The sequence below is a fragment of the Oreochromis niloticus genome, linkage group LG23 (assembly GCF_001858045.2).
Source record: "Oreochromis niloticus isolate F11D_XX linkage group LG23, O_niloticus_UMD_NMBU, whole genome shotgun sequence".
NCBI lineage: Eukaryota > Metazoa > Chordata > Actinopteri > Cichliformes > Cichlidae > Oreochromis > Oreochromis niloticus.
The window spans coordinates 42,818,088-42,841,232 of NC_031986.2; the positions used below are offsets into that span (position 1 = coordinate 42,818,088).

At 41.6% G+C, this 23,145-nt stretch overlaps 2 protein-coding genes across 2 annotated transcripts in view; both read left to right on the forward strand.

Moving 5' to 3' along the window:
- Positions 1-23,145, forward strand: part of selp (selectin P) — a 62,626-nt gene that overhangs the window by 18,809 nt on the left and 20,672 nt on the right. Inside the window, exons 16-22 of the mRNA XM_019351179.2 lie at positions 12,884-13,069; positions 13,192-13,398; positions 13,533-13,712; positions 13,871-14,056; positions 14,197-14,403; positions 14,665-14,871; positions 14,991-15,170. Of these exons, the coding sequence (XP_019206724.1) occupies positions 12,884-13,069; positions 13,192-13,398; positions 13,533-13,712; positions 13,871-14,056; positions 14,197-14,403; positions 14,665-14,871; positions 14,991-15,170 (1,353 nt within the window). The remainder of the gene's footprint in view (positions 1-12,883; positions 13,070-13,191; positions 13,399-13,532; positions 13,713-13,870; positions 14,057-14,196; positions 14,404-14,664; positions 14,872-14,990; positions 15,171-23,145) is intronic.
- LOC100708682 (L-selectin) lies at positions 9,390-12,004 on the forward strand. The gene is made up of 5 exons (XM_019351812.2): positions 9,390-9,537; positions 9,646-9,718; positions 9,844-10,248; positions 11,629-11,868; positions 11,960-12,004. The coding sequence occupies exons 1-4, from the start codon at positions 9,535-9,537 to the stop codon at positions 11,643-11,645; spliced, it is 498 nt and encodes a 165-aa protein (XP_019207357.1). The 5' UTR covers positions 9,390-9,534; the 3' UTR covers positions 11,646-11,868; positions 11,960-12,004.

A 23,145-nucleotide genomic window follows, 5' to 3' on the forward strand; every position in this document is an offset into this window, starting at 1 on the left:
AACTCAAAAGGAGTCAAAAGTGGCCGGTTGTATTTCAGACCTCAGTGGGTTAATCCAACAAATCATGAAAAATTAGGTTTAAATTTTTGTTCATGACAGTGCAGATTTTTGACATTTTGTGTAATTTAAGCATCTAACAACGTGATTGTTTTCTAACAAAAAACAGTGTGAAACTTAAGTTAGACTTGTGTTTGCAAATGAACCGCCCGTTGTTGTGCAACTTTCTGGATTTTATACTTGTTGGGCTATATGTTTATTTATTATACAGGCTATACAGTACATAACATCAAAACTTACATGTTTTATGTAACTAAAGTGTTTAATTATGTGGGCTACAGACAATAATTAAGTTATAGACTATATTTATATGAAAAACGTGTATACTTACTGCATTTGAATCATTATAGCCATATGTAACCACCTGCATATGTGTTTGAAAAAAAAAAGGCTTTGATTTTGCCACCCCATTTGATTTCTTTGCCACTCTAAGAAAATTTCTCTAGATCCGCCCCTGAGTCCGACCCACTTTCTTTGTCAGGGCTAGCGGGTCGGACTCAGGCGCAGGCAGCGGGTCACGTTCACAGTTCTTAACTTTATTGAACACCAAGTGCTATTTACAAAGTGAGGGATTTTGGGAAGGGCTCCACGGGTCGGTGGGGAAAGGAACAGGTGCTCCACACTCGCGGGGTCTCAGCCGCTCCTCACACTCCGCTCATACTCACGCTCAATCTTCCAAACAGCGGGGAAGAGGAAGGGTCCAAGAATCTGAAGACAGGAAGGGAAGCAATCACTAAAGGTACACGATATCGGACACGAATCCATAAGCCGGGATTCTCACTAATGTGGTAATTCAATATTCCAGCGACGAGAGGCTCTGAGCTGCTGCGTTTAGCAGTGTCCAGAAACAGTGATGAGCTACAGGTGAGTAATTAGCGGCAGGTGTGTATGCCAAAGGCAGGAACCCGAGGTGAGCTCCGCCCCGGCCGGGTGATGCAGGAGCAGGAGGGAGGGGAAAAGAGATCAAAACAAAAACAAAAACACATGTAGCCTTGCAGGGCTGGCCGGGCAGACACAGGGACCATGACATTCTTATCCAACAAGCTAATTTCCACAATCAACAAAAAAGCACCGAAGTACAAGTACTATATTGTGGTGAGCTCAGACAAGGAGGAGACAGAGGTTTTGTTCGGTCTTGCTTCCCGCCGTGTTAGCCAGGGAGCACAGCCGTTTGTTCTGCTTTTACTGGAGAACACTGCTGCTAGCCAACTGCTCAGCGTGGCAACAGCACAGCAACAACAACACACAGGGCGCCCTCTCACCCCCCGGAAGGACAAACCGTCGCGGAGAGAGGGCGTCACCTGTCACTATGGTAACATGACAACAGAACATAACTGTAAATAACAAAACCCCAAACAGCCCTGGCCCGCTACATAGCCCCCACCTAAGGGGTCAGTCGTCCCCGACAACCCCATTACCCAACACAAAGTCCTGCAAATGTCCATGTGTCTTCCTTCGACGCGCAGGCCGATCTCGACCAGCAGGGGAAGAGTCACTCGGATGAGAACCTGGGGTGCCACCAGCATCCCCTGCCCCAGCGGCTGCTGGAGCGGGTGGGCGGTACGGTGAGAGCCTGTCCAGGTGCAACACCGCCACGCGCCCTGGGCCGGGCATGCGGATCTGGTTCACCACTTCTGTCAGCCGCCCCACGACTTCCGCCGGCCCTTGCCAGTGACCGCACAGCCTGGGGGACACCCCTCTCTTGCGAACCGGGCAGTACACCCAAACCTTGTCGCCAGGCACGAAAGCTCCCCCTCGGCACCTGGTGTCGCAGGCTCTTTTCTGTCGTACTGCGGCGCTGACCTGGGCCTGGCGGGTGTATTCACGAACCACTCACGGCCGCTCCCTCAGCCTCCTGGAGCAGTCCCCAGCCACCAACACACGCCGGTTCCCTGCCTCGGGGACGGGGAAAGGCCCTAGGACGTCTCCTCCCACTCTCTCCATCGGGGCCCCACCCGATGCCGCTGTAGGGGGCAGTGGAGCGTTGAGTGGGGCCCTTCCGTGCCGTACAGGTGTCACAGCAGTGCACATGAAGTTCCACATCCCGTCGACAACCAGGCCAGTAGAACTGTCCCCTGAGACGGCGGAGAGTTTTAGCATTTCCATAGTGGCTGGCCCCCAACGAGCTGTGGACAAGCTCGAGCACCTGCGACCGCAGCGACCGAGGCACCAACAGCTGCAGGAGATCCTTGCCCTGTCAGAGGACCCGCCATCTCCGGTACAGGAGGCCGCCGTGGGTCTCCAGATTGTTGTACTGGGAGTAGTAGGCCTTCACTTTGGGCCCCTGTCCTGACACCCCTGTCCAACCTGGGCGTCGTGCTACCTCCAGCCAGGCCCCCACCTGAACCAACGTCGCATCAGCCTCCTGCTCCTGCTTCAGCTGCTGCATGGTCAACGAGAGCCATCCCCCTCCGCCGGCTGTGGCCCGAGCAGTAGCCACGCCCCGTGCCTCCTGGGCCCGCTCTCCCTGCCGTTTCGAGAGGGGCAGCTGGTGTGGGCACAGACAGATGGGTTGAGCAGAGCCGGTGCCGATGGTGTGCTGAACCAGCCGCGTCTGCCTGCAGTCTCTGGTTCCCTGCTTTTGACCACACTGGAGGGCCAGAGTCTCTGTACCAAGAGTGATAGCCAGCTTTGCAGTGTCAACGCAGGCCCCCCAGCGGGTCAGCAGATCAAGGCCGATGATGCACTGGTCTTGGATGTCAGCAAGCCAGAAGTCGTGCACCAGCTCCAAATCCTTCACTCGGATCCGCAACGGTTTCTTCCCCCGCATGTCAGTTCTCTCCCCCGTCACTGCCGTCAGCTGGGTGTTGATGGGCGACCAACCCATCACAAGTGGCCCGGATGTTCCAGGAAACACACCAGGCTCATCGCACTGGTAGCAGCGGTCGGTCGGTTGACGGGGATGCCTCCAGGGCACTGAGGGCTGCAGCTGGCATACCTCCGGGACCTCCCCCTCCCTGTCGTAGTCTGCGGCTCTGATTTGAGGGTAGTTTGGGGGGGGCAGCCGCTGGTTAGGTCGCGAGGTGAGCACAAGCTCGGCCCTTTCCGCCTCACGGAGCGCCTCACGGAGCGCCTCACGGAGCGCCTCACGGAGAGTCTGAGGCATGGCCAGGCGGACGTGTTGGCGTAGTCGCTCTGGGAAAAGTCCTCGCAGAAAAGCATGCAGGCTAAGCTCCTCACAGGCTGCTGCTGGGAACTCTGGGTAGCCACGACGAGCATACAGCAACACATCCGCTGCAAAGGTGCGCAGGCTCTCCCCCGTCTGACGGCTCCGGTTGGTCAGCTACTCCCTGGTCTGATCAGTGGAGTGCCGCTGCCCAAACCGCCTCTCGAGTGCTATGGTGAGGGCCTGGAGCTCATGCTGCTCTGACGGGGCTAGGTCAAGGAGTACCTGCAGTGCATCTCCTTCCAATGCTAGCGCTAGGTGTGTAGCAGCCTCTTCGTCGCTCCAGCCATTATGCCTCGCGGCTAGCCGTACTTGTGAGAGGTAGGGCTCTAGCGGGGTTAGCCCGTTGTATTTCGGTACCTTAGCTGGCGTTGCAGGCATCACTGCTCACTGTCGGGGGCCCGGCGTATTGGTCGACAGAGGCAGCCCATGAAGCATTGTCCTAGCGTCGGTCGTGACGGGCCGCTGCTGCGTGTCATGTGTGCACTTTCGTTAAAAATGTATTACAAAGATACTGCAAGATATTAAATAACTGCATGACTGCTTAACCCGTTTGTGCCCTAAGCCTTAGAGGACTGTTTTTTTTTTTTTTTTCTCTGCCACATCGATCCTGCTTCCGGTGAATCATTATAAGTTATTAGCATGAACAGGGCTTCTCGTAGTAATACCATACTGTTACAGTAATCACATAGCCAGAGCTCTGATGACAATACGTGGATTTGCAGGATCACCTCACAGTAGGAAGGTTCCTAGTTGGGACCTTTATGTGTGCGTGTTCTTCCTGTGCTTGTGTGGGTTTCCTCCCACAGTCCAAAGAAATACAAGTCAGATGAAATGGTGATTCTACACTCTTTAATACTTAAAAATGTAGAGATTAAAGTACTGTATGAACCTATTATTAGATGTTGCTGCTGGTATAAAGCACTTTGAGAGGCCAGTATGACTAGAAAAACACTATACAAATACTTTGAAATCTGTTATTTTTATATTAGAAACCTGTTCAATTATATTACATTAAGTTATGCATAACCCATTTGCGCACTTGCTGTGTAATGCCCTCCTCTGGATCAGTCAGAAAATGGATATCATAGCTGCTCAGAAGGAAATCAGACATTCAACACAACCTGTCGGTTTAAAGGAAACCCCGGCTATAAACACATGTTTGTGCTAAAATATGCACTGTGCTTTCAATAACATATATGTGGTATTAAAATACGCCAAAGCACATTTTATTTAAAACCGATTTACCAGTAGGCCGCCATTGTTATTTACTTCTCAATGCACTCTGGGTAGTGACGTCACACGGTTACACCGCATCGAGTTCACAGTTAGCAGCGCACTGGAAATGGCTTCTGTTCAATCTTTCCAGTTTGAACCAGAGCAATCCGAGAGAGAGAATGAAAATAGTCAACCAGTACTAAAACTACTGGTGTCTATGCGGTTACTACTTGCCAATGGCAATGGCGACTGAGAGCGATTGTTGTAAAGAGCTCAATTATGGCAGCAGCTATCCATGGTATCGCATATCCCCTGCGTCGGGAGCATACACTAGCCTTTCGAAATCATGGACTAACAGTATCCCACGTTCATGATTTTTAGTTCATAAACACTTCTTATAATGACTAACTACTCCAGAAATTTTGGAGATGTTAGCTCTTTATACAGTAAAGTTACAGTGGGATACAAATAATATCAGGCTGATCCTGTTCCCCTTGTCCAAAGACTTATTGCTCCTGAAATTTTGGAGGTTTTAGCTTAGTACAGTTACAGAAGGATACAAATAATAATCAGTCAAAATGTCATTGGTTTATTTAAATAATCCCGTCCGATGTTCTGCCAAGGTCCCAACGCAGGGGAAACAAATTCTGTCAGGGATATATAATTTGGCACGACACCGTTGCCATTGGCAAGCAGTAGCCGCATAGATACCAGTAGTTTCCCTCACTCTTGCGTCCTCGTGTGACGGATTGTTTTCATCTTCATCTAAACTAAGTACTGGTTGACTATTTTCAGTCTCTCTCTCGGATTGCTCTGGTTCAAACTGCAAAGATTGAACAGAAGCCATTTCCAGTGCGCTGCTAACTGTGAACTCGATGCGGTGCAACCGTGTGACGTCACTACCCAGAGTGCATTGAGAAGTGAATAACAATGGCGGCCTACTGGTAAATCGGTTTTATATAAAATGTGCTTAAAAGGAAAACATTTGGCGTATTTTAATACCACATATATGTTATTGAAAGTACAGTGCATATTTTAGCACAAACATGTGTTAATAGCCGGGGTTCTCTTTAAGCGTAAATCTGGCTTTCTCATGATTGGTTAACCAGCTGTCACTTGTAGACACACCGAGGTCTGAAGTGGCCCAAGACCTACTTGTGCATGTAATTTAATTAAATTGTGTAAATGTCTGTAAAATGTTGTTGGAAAGCACGTTAAATATGAAGGCTTCTTCATTCTAAGTTATTACGATAGACATCAGCAATACTAGTGTCACGCTACTGTACTGTCACTGCATGTTGGGTTTTTTGTTTGTTAGTTTTTTTTCCCCTTAGACTATAAACAGACTCTATTAGCTGCAGTCGAGTGTGGAGCCATTTTTACCTTCTGCTGCATCTGTTTTTGCTACATAAAACATAAACATACTCAGTCTTTCTCAAGTATATTTTATAGAAATAAGAGAGCATATGAAATCTCATTGCAACACCCCTCAAAAGTAATAATATCTCTGTTTGTTTCTCACGAGAAAGAAACTTACCCAAGTAAGGTCAGTGTTGAAATTATGCGTTTGTCTTAAGCTGCTCCACCCTTCCATACAGCCTTTGCCAACTTAGCATTTAAAAAAAAGAAATGCAGAAAAAAGAAAATGCTGAGAGCTTTCTTTTTTTCTTGCTATTCACAGGCTGCCTGAAGAAGCGAGTCCATCATGTGATGGACAACTATAAACAACAAGTCAAGTCTTATTTAGAATATATTTGACACTTGTACAGTTACTTATATTAATTACAATACAGTGGTAACACAGGTAGATTCAAACATGCTCTGGATGCTGTTTTAAATCAGTAAGCTAAAGTTTTTGTTTAATATGTTGTTGTTAATACCATGCCAACGTGGCGTGGTGGTTAGCACTGTTGCACTGGTCCTGAGTTAAATTCCACCAACAGGCCAGGATCTTTCTGTGTGGAGTTTGCATGGTCTCCCTGTGTTTGTGTGGGTGCTGCGACATGCAGTTAGTGGGGATAGGTTAAATGGAAACTCTGAATTGCCCATAGCTGTGAATGTGAGTGCAAATAGTTGCCCTAAGATAGCTGGGATAGGCTCCAGCCCTCCCCCAAGGGACCCTAACAGGATAAGCGGAAGAGAATGGATGTTGTTAATAGTGTGTGTGTATATATATATATATATATATATATATATATATGTGTATGTATATATACGTGCATGTACATATATATATATATATGTATGTATATGTATGTATATATACATATACATACATATATATGTTAATAATGTCTGTTTAAATGCTTTCCCTGATTATTTTCATGTTGGCTTGTACTTCAGCTCACTACCGACTCAGTGGATTTAAATATATTATCTCCCCCTGCTGGTTGCTGGTATGGTATTTTTATACACATTAGAGTCAGCCTCAAAGATGTCCTTGGAACCTTTGTGCCTGCGATTGAACATATGGAAAAATCACAGTTTGTTTTATTATTTTAATCAGAATCAGAACACTTATTAATCCCTAAGGAAATTATGTGGTTACAGTTGCTCCAAGATAATAACAGTAACAGATTTAACTAAATTAAATAATACAATATATTATAAAGTTTACAAAACTCTAATGAAAGTGTCCTTCCATGTTCAAGATAGAACCAGACTCAGCAGTGTTTCTGCACAGCCACTATACATTAGTTACCAGGGATGGGTATTGATAAGATTTTAACGATTCCGATTCCATTTTCGATTCTGTTTAACGATTCGATTCTTTATCGATTCTCTTATCGATTCTTATTTTTAAAAAGGAGAACACTAAGGTCGATTAGCTTAGAATTTTGTTTTATATCTTCTCTTTGAACAAGATAGAAATTTAGGAGTAACATGGCCTTATAAACCCAACAGTGAGATCTTAAGAGATCCAGCCTATGGCTCTTCAGTGGGGTGTCACAGGGTCCCCGGGAAAAAAAAATTGTAAATGTAAAATAATAAAATAAATATTCTTCTGTAGCAATAACAAAGTATAACATAAATTATTCTGTAGCAATTACACAAGAATATCCAGTAATGTCCCTGCCTACAATTAAACACATTCACTTACCATCTGCTGTGGCAAACGGGTGCAAGGTTTTTACCACAAACTTAGTCACTGCTCGGTGACATTCGGGTCTGAAAAGAGACGCTACCGGTAGACTGCAGCGACAACTGCCAGCGAGCGCCAGCCAGACTCTGTCTGTCTGTCTCATCATGGTCACCTAAATGCACAGTAATGGCAGGTTTTGTAATAAAGCAGATCGCGCTAACATAATATGCACTGTTAGTTGATTAGTTACCTGCCGCATTAACGGGAGAGGACGTGCAAACCGCTGCTGCTGGGTTGAGATTCACGACTCCGGAGCGGAATTAAAAACACGACATTCATTTAAGTTCATCGCGTGTTTTGTGAGCAAATGCTTTTGCATATTCGTAGTGTTTCCTCCCTTAAATGAAATATCTACTTTGCAAGTATTGCAAGTTGCCCTGTTGTCATCCGTTCTGGTAAAGTATAACCAAACTTTTAAGCGTTTGAGTCGCTTAGGCGCCGTGTTTCCTGCCAGGTACGCTCCGACGCTCCACAACGTGGTGACGTCATTCGGGGCGACTCGAATCGATAAGGGAATCGTTTGCAAAAATGGCAAACGATTCCAAGGAATTGAAACAGTGGGAACCGGTTCTCAACAAGAACCGGTTTTCGATACCCATCCCTATTAGTTGCATTTTGATCTGGATTTTGCATTGAATTCTTTTCTAGCCACTCAGATGCTCTGAGGTTATGCAGTCTTTTATCATTTTTATTTAGTAAGGTAATTAGATACAAGGTATTCAGTGAGTGCACAATTGCCAGTAATAAGTTGGACTTGCTGTTGATGGATATTGGGCATGAGTGGTCTGCCAGGGCTACCCTTTGTCTCCTTTGTTTTTGATTCATAATTTTTCTGGACAGAATTTCTCGGTGCAGACTTAAGGGTTCCACCCAGGTGGCCTCAGAAATTCATCTCTGCTTTTTGCGGTCGGTGTGGCCCTTTGGTTTCATCCAGCTTGGACTGGAGAAGTTAACATCCAATTGTCAAGCAATGAGTATGAGCATCCAAGTCTGAGGTCATGGTCCTTAGCAGTAGTAGTCACATCGACATACCACACTGTATGAGAGTACTTTTTTTCCCTCTTTTTTTTCTTCAGGCTCTAAACAGCTTGTCTACCATCTTCTGACAAAGTCAGTTACTTTCTCAATTATGTGTTAAAGAAATAAAAGAAATAAAATGAAATCTTATTGCAACACACCTCAAAAGAAATCAACTTCTTTGTTTTTTTTTCTCTAGGGAAAGAAACTTACCAAAGTAAGGTCAGTGTTGAAATGAGGCGTTTGTCCTGAGCTACTCCACCCTTTCACACAGTCTTTCCTGTACATTTAAATAATTTTACAAAATGTTCAGTGTTTTGTTTTGTCTTTTCCAGACCACCTAAAAATGCAAATCCGTCAACTGTGAAGAATATTGCAACTCTTTTATATATATATATATATATATATATATACAGATGTGCATGGTAGATTGAAATGTTTACTGGAAGATATTTTAAAAATCACTCAGCTAAGGTTGTTGTCTAACATGTTTTTTTCCATCCTTACCTACAAATCAACCTGTAGATTTGTAGGTAAGGATGGAAACCTACTTACTGATCTCCAATAAACACAAAAAAGCAATAAATAAAACTCCAGTTGAAATAAATTCTCTGTGATAAGCTATAGACGGCAGATTTATGGTGTTACCGTCTGATGAACACTATGAACTGATTGAGTAAGATGGCACAAACGTTTTGAACAGGAAATGTTTTTAAAGCCTTCTGTGGAATGATGAAATACTGGACAGTATTGGAGGGGGGGGGGGGGGGGGATTTAACTGAAATCCTCCAAGTTTCCTGGATGAGACAAGAGAAGAACATAAAAGCAGCAAATCCAGTGCATAATACTCAGAATACTTTCATCCCTACACATACTGAGGCTGAAACCCACAGAATCAAACATCTTCAGTAGGCTATCAGGCATATCATTTGACATGGTGAGTGGTACGGGATATCAATTTAAATATTATTCTTTTTAGGGAAGATTTCAGTGCAGATCAATTCAGTTTTAATTTAATGAACATTTTTTAATATGATGTTTACAGAATTCCTGCTTTGGACTAATTCAGACCCATGGATATAAGAGCTCATGGATCAACTTCACCTTTATTTGCTTAAGTGTGTAAATTTAATGCAACCACACCTTTAGTGTCTCAATTAAAAGCTTTTAAAAATAATTTTTAAAAAATCCATCCTTTTTGCTACATTTGCATCTAATATATATTGCTGTTCTCTATCCTTAGTGCTGTGCACGTGGACTAGTGTAGAGTCCTGGTCTTATTTCTATTCAAACAACGCAATGACATGGGAAAATGCACGAAGCTGGTGCCAGGAGCACTACACAGACATGGTGGCCATCCAGAACCAGGAAGAGATCGAGCATCTTAACAACTGGCTGCCCAAGAAAAATGGCTACTACTGGATCGGAATCCGTAAGATCAATAATGTCTGGACCTGGGTAGGAACCAACAAGCCTCTGACAAAAGAAGCAACCAACTGGGCAGAAGGAGAACCGAACAACAGCAAGAGTGACAGAAATGCACAAATCAGTGAGGACTGTGTGGAGATGTACATTAAAAGAGATAAAGAACCAAGCAAGTGGAATGATGAGAGATGTACAAAATCAAAGACTGCTCTGTGCTACACAGGTGAGCAACAGTTTGGGACTAACATACTAGAGCAGCTTATTTTAGCTGCTTCAGGTTTGATATTCTTGTTCATTATTCCACTGATCTAAAAGCTTGCAAATATTTATTTGACATGTTCTTGTAGTATAAGCTATGGAAGCCCATTTCCGCCACTAAAAAAAAAAAAAAAAGAGTATCCATAACTCGAAATTTCGACTTATTAACTCGAAATTTCGAGAAACATAGCTCGAAATTTCGAGTTACTTTTCTGAAAATTTCGACTTAGCTCTGCCAATCAGTAATCTACGTGAATGAGGTCACTTTCTTGTTACCCAGAAGTATATGGCGCAGAGTAACGCGCACTCAAAACCGGATCGCAACAAATGTGATTCAGCTGATAACACAAGGATTTCATCATTTTTGAAGCCATGCTGAAAATACTCAGCAATCTGTGCATTCATGACTGGATGTAATACTGGTAGCTTAGCTGTAGCATTTGTAGCTGAGGGCTTCAGCTTCCGGGTAACAAGGAAATGACGTCATTCACGTAGATTACTGATTGGCAGCGCTAACTATAAATTTCGAGTTACTTTTCTCAAAATCTTGAGTTAATAAGTTGAAATTTTGAGTTAATAAGTCGAAATTTCGAGAAAATAAGTCGAAATTTTGAGAAAATAAGTTGAAATTTTGAGTTATGGATCCTTTCATTTTTTTTTTAGTGGCGGAAGCGGGCTTCCATAATAATCAGTGTTGGTCAAGTTACTTGAAAATAGTAATTAGTAACTAATTACTGATTACGTCTCCAAAAAAATAATCCCGTTACTTTACTGGTTAGTTATTTTCAAAAGTAATTAGTTACTTAGTTACTTTTTAAAAACATGATACACAACCTGAATAGGTAATAAAGCCCAATTCTATTTTTTATGCATAATCCGTCATATAAAATCAAATGAAAAAGTCTCTTTTTAAAATTTGTTTTCTTAGTTTTAAACTTTTAACTTCATTCACATTGCACCAAGCAAAAAAATTATATGCAACAGTGTTTGACTTGAAGAAATTTGTTTAACATTTAAATCTATTTTCTGCATATTCCAGCATATAGAATAAATTTTTTTGTGTGTGTTTACACTCACTCTGTGAAATAGATGCAAGTAAAATAAAGCAGAAAATAAATGAAATCAAAGACTCAGCGGCACTGAGTCCTGTCGTTCTTCAATCTATTTAGAACCTTTTAGCAGGAGTGGGGCAGGCAGAGGTTTGCCCAGTGCCACAGTGGTCATGCCAGTGGGGGGATCCGGGGTTTCTCTGTGAATTTCACATTCCCATGGCAGCTTGCTAGGTACTTGCTCAGGAGTTTAGGGGGTTTTTTTCACTGTAAAACAAAGTTTTCTTTTCACGCAGTGTGCAGCGGACGCTAATTTTTTTGTCACTTTTTACGGAATCAAACTCAAAGTAAGGTCAGTTACTTATAACGTGTTACTGCTCATCTCTGAGTATAATTAACAAGGCTTATAAAAGTACATTTGCTTTCTGCAGCGGCTTGTAAGAATGACTCCTGTTTGCATGGAGAGTGTGTTGAAACCATCAACAGCCACAAATGTGAATGCTTTGAAGGGTTTTTTGGAGACAAGTGTGACCAAGGTATGAAAACAAAATGACAGCTTAGTTTAAATACATATTTTAAATCACATAAAGGATTTGATATCTAACTGTGTGTTTTATTTGTTTTCAGCTGTGCAGTGTAACAAAAGCGAAGTTATTGCCCCAGAAAAAGGATCCCAAAACTGCTCTCACAAGTATGGTAGTTTCTCCTATGACTCGTTGTGCCAGTATTCCTGTGAGGAAGGATACAAGCTGAGTGTGCAGACTCCTCTGAGGTGCACAGCCTCAGGAAAATGGTCAGATAAGCACCCTTCATGTGAATGTGAGTTGGAAATCTGCAGTAACAAGATAAATGAAGAGATGAGACATTAACTAGTAGCTACTAAAATTCTGAGATGCTATATTTTATTGATTGTTATTACTACACAGTGATGGAGTCATGGCCTGATGTTTTTTCTCCTGTTGTCTACAGTGATTCAGTGTGAGAAGATGTCAGAGCCTACACATGGATCCATGAAATGCTCCGATCCTCTGGACTCATTCAGCTATCAGTCCACCTGTACTTTTACCTGTGATGAAGGTTATGTACTGTCTGGATCTCCATCTCTGCAATGTGAATCATCAGGAAACTGGAATGCATCCCAGCCATTCTGTGTTGGTACGGCCACATGTTTTTACCTTTCATCATTGTGGAGATTGTGTTATTTGGGGGTTTGATTTGCATGATGATTATAATAAAAAGCTTTATTTTAACTCCTTCTGGTGCCTCTCTCTTTTGTAGCTGTCCAGTGCCCTGCTCTGCAAAATTTGAAAAATGGCTTTGTCAGCTGTGGAGAAGATGCTGATATGAGGTTCAGCTACAAAAACACCTGCAGCTTCAGTTGTGACCAAGGTTACCATTTAGTGGGAGCCAGTAGCGTGACCTGCACGTCAGGAGGTACATGGAATCAGCAGATTCCTCACTGTGAAGGTAAGAGGAACACTAACAGTATAACCCACACATCTTCTACACAATGAGGACACATTCAATAAAATACACATTTTTCTGTGTTAGCCATCCTTTGCCAGAATCCAGAGAGAGAAGCTCCCCTCATCATGCAGTGCAGTGACTCTGTGACTGAACTGCGACCAAACTCCACCTGCAGCTTCAGCTGTGAAGAAGGTTTTGAACTGCAGGGAGCAAACACCATCAAGTGTTCTGAGGACGGACAGTGGAATAAAAACATACCTACATGCAAAGGTCTGAAACCATAATTATATCAATATTTACTACAAACAGTGTTTGCTCATTGTAGCACTTTTATTTTAAGTCTGTTTAACTATGATATATTTTATTGATCTTCTTCTGTTTCTCTTTTGTAGCAAAAGGATGTCCTGCTCCAGAGGTCCCAACAAATGGTCAGATAAGCTGCAGCCCTTCTCTGTCTTCATTTGTTAGTCATGAGACACCCCATCCACTTGGCATGCTTTGTAATTTTACATGTGATGAAGGACATGAGCTGCAAGGTGCACACAGCATGGAGTGTACACATCCAGGCCAATGGACCTCCAGATCACCAACCTGCACAGGTATATGTGAACCCATTTTACCTGGATTACTTGTAGTTCATAACTTTATTTTTATGTTCAGACCTTTATGAGCAGTGGTTTAATGACGAAAGTGAGACATTTTTTTCACTATATCTCCCTGTCCTTCCCAACAGTTGTTCGATGCCCGTTGCTTGAGGCTCCTGAAAACGGTCACATCAATTGTTCCAGCACTGAGTCAGTTTACAACTCTCAGTGCTCTTTCACCTGTGACCAAGGCTACTCATTAGAAGGACCTGAGCTGCTGACCTGTGATCATCATGGCAACTGGACTGGAGAGAAACCCACCTGTCAAGGTGAAAAAAACAACGGAATAAAACAAACAACAAATTTGAGCTATAAAAGGTTCACATTATTCATGTTTAATAATGTTTGTATAGCTCCCTCTCTATAACCCACACATCTTCTATATAATGAGGACACATTCAATAAAATACACATTTTTCTGTGTTAGCCATCCTTTGCCAGAATCCAGAGAGAGAAGCTCCCCTCATCATGCAGTGCAGTGACTCTGTGACTGAACTGCGACCAAACTCCACCTGCAGCTTCAGCTGTGAAGAAGGTTTTGAACTGCAGGGAGCAAACACCATCAAGTGTTCTGAGGACGGACAGTGGAATAAAAACATACCTACATGCAAAGGTCTGAAAGCATAATTATATCAATATTTATTTGCAAACACTTTTTACTCAACCTAACATTTTTAACAGTGTTTGTGTGATTATGTTCTAAAACGTTACTAAACATTTTTCTTTCTTCTTTTTTTTTTTGTTTTGTTTTAGAAAAACAATGTCCTGCTCCAGAGGTCCCAATGCATGGTCAGATAAGCTGCAGCCCTTCTCTGTCTTCTTTTGTTAGTCATGAGGCAACACATCCAGTTGGCATGGTTTGCATTTTTACCTGTGATGAAGGTTATGTACTGTCTGGATCTCCATCTCTGCAATGTGAATCATCAGGAAACTGGAATGCATTCCAGCCATTCTGTGTTGGTACGGCCACATGTTTTTACCTTTCATCATTGTGTAGTTTTTGTTATTTGGGGGTTTGATTTGCATAATGACTAAATAAAAGCTTTATTTTAACTCCTTATAATTAACTCCAGACAGTGGAATAAAAACAAACCTACATGCAAAGGTCTGAAAGCATAATTACATCAATATGTACTACAAACAGTGTTATTCAAGTTTGTTTGTTTTTTGATTGATTATGTCAAAAGATATTAATAATATTTTTCTATTTTCTTATTGTAGCAAAAGGATGTCCTGCTCCAGAGGTCCCAACAAATGGTCAGATAAGCTGCAGCCCTTCTCTGTCTTCATTTGTTAGTCATGAGACACCCCATCCACTTGGCATGCTTTGTAATTTTACATGTGATGAAGGACATGAGCTGCAAGGTGCACACAGCATGGAGTGTACACATCCAGGCCAGTGGACCTCCAGATCACCAACCTGTACAGGTATATGTGAACCCATTTTACCTGGATTACTTTTAGTTCACAACTTCATGCATGTTTGGACCTTTACGAGCAGTGGTTTAATGACCATGAACATGAAATCTCCCTGTCCTTTACAACAGCTGTTACATGTTTGTTCCTTGAGGCTCCTGAAAACGGTCACATCAATTGTTCCAGCACTGAGTCAGTTTACAACTCTCAGTGCTTCTTCACCTGTGACCAAGGCTACTCATTAGAAGGACATGAACTGCTAACCTGTGATCACCATGGCAACTGGACTGGAGAGAAACCCACCTGTCAAGGTGAAAAAAACAAAAACAGATCAAAGGGGAAAAGAAAAATTCACACCTTTACAAATTTGACTTCAAATGTTCACATTATTCATATTTCACAATGTTTCCACAGCTCCTGCTCCAGTTACTGCAGTTAGTGTTGGTGTGGCAATAGGGGGCACTGCGTTGTTATCTGGTGTGGCTATGGCTATGTGGCTCTTGAAAAAAATGAAGAAGAAAGCTGACACATATGAGCTGACCAGGTTAGAGAAGGATTCACCTCTTTTGTTTCCTTCATTTTTCTTTTGAAGTTGTTTTGTTATCTGCTGTGTTTCTGACTATGTTGAGTTTGAAAAAACCGAAGAACAAATCAGTCATGTATGAACTCAGCAGGTTAGGTTTCACCTTTTTTCAAAACTTTTTTTTTTTAAGTTTGTTGAGTTTATTTGCTCATCTTCTTCTCTCTTTTATTACAGCAACTCTGACATAGAGGCTCCTCTACAGAGCTACAAAAAGCAGTGACAGCCTGATATAGAAGACATTTCCATTCTTAGTAGACAACTACAGACAGTATATATTTCAAAACAGCAATGTGAAAATATGAATCATATATATTAGTTTAAAAGAAGTATAAAATAAGTAAACCCAGTGTCACAAGAAGTGAGTGGATGTGACATTTGCCGATTATATTATAGGTTTGATCATATTTGGCTGAATTTTTAAAACAAAATGTGCTGACATATATTTCCCCCAAAAGGGAGTTTTAAATTGAACATATTGTTCTACAACTTCATGAAAATGCTGGGAAGGTGGCATTATCCATGTTTTTGTAAATATTATATAGCATCATGTGTGAACTGTAATTTCATTGCATAACTCCGAATAAGTATGTACTTTATTTTTTTAAAGAATTTTGTGAAGAGAATGTTTATTCTGATTCTTGTGTGTATAAAGTTGTGTTTTGCTAAGTTACCATTACGCTTTAAAACTGATATGTTATATTTTCAGTCTTAGATGGTTGGAAATGTTGTTGTATATATGCAAAACTAAGAAGGATTGATTGAAAAAAACAAACATCCAGAGAACATTTTGTTACATATTTTATTTTTTTAATTCCTTGTTCAGACAGCATATTGCTAATTAAAGATGAATTGGACACTGATCCTTATCTTTGGTGGGTTTTAATGTCAACACTAGCAAAATGTGTGGCTGCTGGGGAAAGATTAGGACAATAATAAGTTGGAACTCTGTCACATCTTCCATTTAATTATTACATTAACAGCTGTTCTGAATGTTTCCAGGTAGTTGCTTGGCTGAGACGACTCAGTTCTAAACATATTATTACTCTATCAAAACAATGAACTGAACCCAGGCCAGACAGTGGTGCCAGATCCACAGTCATGGCAGTGATCCAAAACTAAAAGAAGAATTACAACCTAGTCTCCATCCTACCACAGAGATATTGTTTCTTGTATTTCTTGACTGTATTCATCAGAAACCCCACAAATAAAAGTTGAACTTAGACTGGGAATAACAACACATTGGCAGGTTACTTTGTGTGGCAGGTAGGATGTAGGACCCAAATACAGGACTCACAGACACGAAGGGGTGAACTCAAAAAGGCAGCTTTATTGCACTGTAGCAAAAACATACTAGAAACAAAATCCAAAAGCAGAAAACTAGAAACTAAAGACGAGGAACAAAAACACTAGGAAACTAGAAACTGGGACGCTAGAAACTAGGTGTGAGGAAACACAAAGCACGAGGAAGTGGTACAACACAACAAAAGGCAATGGAAAACACAGGGCTTAAATATACAAGGGAGTAATGAGAGAATAGAAAACGGGGGAACCACAGCTGGGACTAATAAGACATAACGAGACTACGGGAAGCAAAACTAGATACACTGACATAGGACACAGACTTTCAAAGTAAAACAGGAAACACGAGAAAATCACAAAGACGCAGACTAGACCCTGAGACCAAAATCTTAGGACTAAAAATATAACACAAGCAGAACCAAAGCCCTTGAATAACAAAAATCAAAGAATTGAACTAAAACACACACAAAACACTGGGCCACAGACCCGGTACCGTGACACACATGGACCAACCGGTGTCGGGGTCATTACTCAAAAAACAGTAATGTATTATATATTATTTGTGTCAAGAGTTTATTTTTAATAAGACATTCTTCAGGTTGAATAAAGACACTCAGACAGTTAGAATATAATAACAGCAACGTGCATGCGTGAGGCCTCTGGCGAGACCCCGTGCACGGGTGAGGACTCTGGCGAGACCCACCCTGAGTGCCGGCAACAGTTCTTTATTTATAGGTTACATCACGTATGCAAGCACATCACATTTCCTCTTTTACAAGTTCCTCTAAACCAACGGTTGTGTGTGTGTGGGTGTGTGTGTGTCACATGTGTGTCTGGCTGCTTCTTCTAGGAAACGTGGTGCACTTTTCAGCTCTAGTGGTTTGGGTGCTGCATCTGTTTCCTGTTTAACTTATTTGTGTTGTAGAGTTAAATGTCAACTTGCGAAGCAGTGGAAAAGTTCAGCAAACCTTATGAAATATATGAACACTTCATGATATGCTTCTTAATGAAAGATAATAAAACAACGAATAAAAACACATAAAACATAAAATCTTTCAACAATTTGTTTCTGTTCTGACAAGTATTTCAGTGTGTTACTTAATTACATAATTTATGTGGACTTGATCTGGCTATTGCTCAAAGCATCCTAAAGTCATGCACTCTTCTATGATTTTTACTTTAGAAAGATAAATAGTCTGATATAAGCCATTTGGTCTGTGCACAAATGTTGCCAAAGTTTGTTTTGTGTGCCAGTTATTCTTAGTCATTATCGGTGGGTGTGGATTCAGCCAAAGCAGCTCTTTTTTACCAATTCTGTTCATAATTTTCATGGACAGAATTTCTAGGTGGAGCCTAGTAGCTGAAGGTTTCTTCCAAGGTGGCCTCAGGATCTCATCTCTGCTTCTTGTGGGTGATGTAGTCCTGCTTTCTTCATGAGGTGGTGATCTTCACCTCACACTGGAGCAGTTCACGGCCAAGTGCGAGAATGAGACTGAACTCTTCCAAGTCTGAGCCATATGGTCCTGAAAAAGCCTGAAAACAGTTGAGTTTCCACTTTGGGTTAATGTTGAGTTGCTGCCTGTGGAAGACTTTAAATATCACAGAGGTCTTGTTCACAGGTTAGAGGAGAGGGAAGAGGGAGATTGACAGATGGATTTGGATCATGGCTACATTGATGTGGACACTGCACTGCGTGGTGAAGAGAGAGCTGGCCATAAAAGTAGAGTTGTCAGTTTACTAGTCGATCTATGTCCCCACCCTAAACTATGGTTATGAGCTTTGCAGTCCTGATTTTTTTCTTGCTATTTTCCTAGCTGCCATCACGTGTGACAACACTGAGATTGTTTCAGATTTTTGAGGCTGTGGTTTTATTTCCAGAGAGGGTGTTTGATTAGACATGGATATGTCTGAGAGGGGCCCGGGAAAAATTTTTTGTAGTAGTGCACTCAGGAAAAACCTGTCAGGTGATTTTGTTTTGTACTTTGATGAGCTAATAATCAGCTCTCTTTTTTCTCATTTTTGTTCTAAGCAGGCCTGGAAGAGAGTGAACTGACGGCGCTGACAAAATTACCAAGTACGAAAATCAGGTGGGCTTTACAGAATTATAATTGGCTGAGGAGGAGACCTGATTGGCGGCGAGTCTCTGTCTAAAAACGGATTGTATCGATTCAATCCAGTCAAAAGTATAGAGGACTATTTTCCTAAAAAGAGAAAACAAAATAAAACAAATGAATGAGCTCATGTTGCTGAGAGTGAAGACTCTGATTATTTGCGAGGGAGCCCACACTATCAGCAAGACCTGATGTTAATGTATGTGAGTGAGTGTGTGATTGGACCAAGGTGGGGATGAATAAAATGTTGACAAACAGGAGGAGTGGAAGACTTAATTCTGGGGATGCTGATGTTTGCTCGGAGGGAATTTTTGTTTTATTTACTGGGGTTGGATTATGTTATTACATTATAAAATGCTAAATGCTAAAAGGGAAACATTTTTTGATATAACTCATGTTACCATTAACTGAAGAAACACATGATTGATAACTGTTCTGTTTTAAGTTTAGTCTTTGTTGTAACATAGATTGGATCATAAAGGGGGAGAGTTGAGTATGAAATGTAAAGTACAGGTTTTGTTTCCAGGAAATTCCAAGGATCCAGACTTTTGCATGGAGCAAGGAGTTTGAGAAGATTTGACATGATGATTAAATTGATTTCATTCCTTAACCACAGGTTTTCAGGGCCGGAGCAGAGAGGAGGATTGCTGAGCTGTTCTGAGAGATGATATGACTAACCTTTTTCCTTTAATTTCTTAAGCCCGGGTGATGCATTTTGAGTTTTTGAGTTTTTATTTATTTGGACACATCTGGTGTGTCCAAATAAAAAGGGGGAATTTAAGAGGTAATTTGAGATGGGTTCTAGGATCATTTTATGACTTTTGGGGTTGTTGATAATTTAATTTAAAGTAAAATGAACTGAATCCTGTTTAGAAGATAAAATGCCGGTGTTCATGAGAAGCGGTACACCAAATTTAAAGGGAAATTGCGGGACATTTTTGAATAAAAGATATGCTATGGGGAAAACTAGTGAAGATTTTAGGAGTAGAAAATGTTTGATTTCTTTTTATTTCTTTGTTTCTGCTTAGCAACTAGTGAGGCAGACGGTGTTAAAGATAAGTATGTAATAAGTGAACAGGAAACGTGAGGCTGAGACGGGTGAAACAAAATGTTGTAAATAATGGAAACTTGTCTAACTGGCATTAACAGTAACTTTTGCATGTTATGTATATGCTTGAAGCAAAAAGAGGCGTAAATCCTGATAGAAATTTTGAAGTGTGCTTTCTAGCGCAGATTTAGGCTGACATGGGGATGGTGTATATTTTACCCGGGGTGTGTTTAATAGAACTAAAAGCGTTGCTCACACACATAAAGAGCATTGAGATTAAGTAAAGTTAATAAAAAGGATAAAGCCCAGAACATGATATTGTGAACCAAGTTTGAATAATTAAAGGAACATTGGATGAACACAGTAGATTAGTGAGGTGTAGCAGAGAGAGGCTTTTTGTTTTCTATCTTTTACAGGAGAAGATTTCAGGACCACAGCGACCACAGGGGGCGAGAATCCTGGAAGCCCCAGACCGAACGGAACCAACCAGAGAAAGGAGAAAAACAGAGCACAAATACACCTAGTTGTTTATATTACAAAGAAGATCAAAAGCTTGTTAGACATAGGTTATAATGGAAGCATAAAAGGGATGAGAGGAACTTTACATAACATAGAAATCCTGCAACAATTCGTAAATTGCCCAAACACAGTGTTCAGACCGGATATGCGCTACCCGTTAAAGGGGGCGAAGAAAACAGGCCTAAGTTTGAAAAATGAAATGGGTTAACTCGATAGAGGATGTTTCCAAAGGTTGAGAAAATAATGTAGGACCTTTTACCAGGAGAAAGCTAATTGTATCTTTTACACTTTACAGTGTGCACTGAGGGAAGTCAGGAATAGTCTAAACTAGGATTGAAAAAATTAAACTAGGTGAAAAAGGGGGTGTAGCAAGTAGATTTAGGGCAGCTCACAGCCTGGCGTAAACGCAAGGTGCCGTCACACAGCTTAAGTTATTTGTTTGATTTATTTTTATGACAAAATAATAAGGAAACATTGAAAACATACAACCCGTTGAGGAGACAGATAGGGTTGGGGAATTGAAAGGTTTTGTTTGTTTAGCATAATGCACTAAAAAGTATACAAAGTTTATATAACATGATGCAAACACAGGAATCAGAGACACGTAATGAGAAAACTGATTAGAATGTTCCTTACAATTATATGTTTATTGTACGCAATGATATTAACTATGGCTGTGTTGTTTATTGTGTATATTTTGCAGGGCACTCCGAACCACTTGTCTGAACATGGAGGCCAGTCCAGCCCAGCACTTCCTGAGACTGTAGTTGCTAAAACGGGATCGGTAAAAACACAAAAGCGCGAGGTGTCAGGTAAAGGTGATGAGTGTCTCAGCAGGAATAAGGGCATAGAGTTGAATTATGGTAAAGGGTCTACCAGCTCATTCACGTTTGATTTGTGTGACGTCATTAAGTGTGCAGGAGCTAGTAGTAGCTGGAGAGCGTATGATCTCCAGGTCTGCAATCACCCCATGATATGCTTAGGGCAAATTTAGTTGATGCAAAGTCTAAGCCGCTCGCAGAAAGCTTAATCACCATTCTGACTGATCAGATGGTAACTTCGGGAACAGTAGCTCAAAAGGAACAGGAACCAAAAGGGAGAGTACTTCTGACAACAGATTACTTTAGACTGAAGCTTAAGGAGTTGATAAAGCGCGCCACGGGTTTCAAGGACAGTAACCTCTGGCTTGATTGGGTGGCTCAAAATGCTAGAGAACAACATGTATCTGACTGTGTTGCCTGTGCTTCAGCTAGGTCACGGTTGCTTACAGAGCCCGCACCATTGCATTAGAGGATGAGTGGGGCTATGATTGTATGTTACAGTTAACTAGAAGTGCAGTGACTACTGGCAAGTGTATTTTGTTGTCCAGACTTTTCCCTCTCATTTCAAAGCAGACAACAGTGGGACCATTTATGCTAAAATAAGATAATTACATGTTTCAAGTTTTCTACAGATAATGAAAAGTACAAGGTGGGAGAGATCGACCCAACTAGGTGTGCTGTCACACTCATGGGACGAACCACCAACAATGTAAGTGACCCTAGCACGGTAATTGGAACATGGGCAAGAAGTGGGCTCTATTATTACTGTGGGGAAAGTACTCGTGTTCCTATGGGAAGCGTAGGGACATGTGCGATGGTGCGATTGGGAGCTCCGCTCATGCTTATTGGAAACCAGGTAAAGGCTATTCCACAACATAACACGCGAACTTTAGCTGACATACGTAAGAGATACATTTTGGCCAAAAGAGGGACCCAGGCTACCCATGCAGATGATCCTCGTTTGAACTCGCCGACCTGGATAGACTCCATAGGAGTGCCCAGGGGAGTTCCTAATGAGTACAAGCTGGTAAATCTGATAGTGGTAGAATTTGAAAGTATATTTCTTTGGGTGACACCTAATAAGAATGTTGATCGCATTAACCATGTTCATTGCAATCTGCTGAGACTCTCTAACCTAACCAGGGATGCCATGATGGGGTTCGCAGAACAATTGGGTCCGAGTTTGCTGATGGGAAATCGAATGGCCCTTAACATGAGAAGGGAGGCGGGTGCGCCATATTCGGCGACATGTGCTGCACTTTTATCCCTAATAATACTGCCCCAGATGGCTTAGTAACCCGAGCTCTGGAGGGCTTGAAAACTTTGTCTAAAACTATGCACGAAGACTCAGGTATCGAAAATCTGCTGGCGTCCTGGATGACATCTGTGTTTGGACAATGGAAAGGTGTGGCTATGTCAGTGATGTTTTCTTTGACTGTATTTTCGGGAATACTGGTCATCGCTAGTTGTTGTATCATTCCTTGTGTCAGAGGATTGTTGGTAAAGATAATGGCAAGGGTTGCGAACCCTGGCTGGGTTGAGGGCATCTATTAGATGAACTTAGAACCCATAAAGTGGGGCAGGGAGTGATACAACATAAGGTGTGGTGACATTCCTTGTCGGAATGTCAGAAGAGGAAATGTGGGGATTCAGAAATTCTTTTATTCCTACTATATAATCTGCATTATTATGATTGCATTAAGAACATGTTTTACAGCATTGTTTATCAGTAATATTGTTTACAGGGTTCATATTGCATTGAATATGTTTGTCATCACATTCATTCTATTCACAGGTTTAGTTCATTTTATACACATTGCATATCTGTGCTTGTTTAGAGTTGATGTTCTATCCAAGAGGGTTTTAAGCTTCACTGGTGAGAGTGTCCAGGTGATACATGTTGAG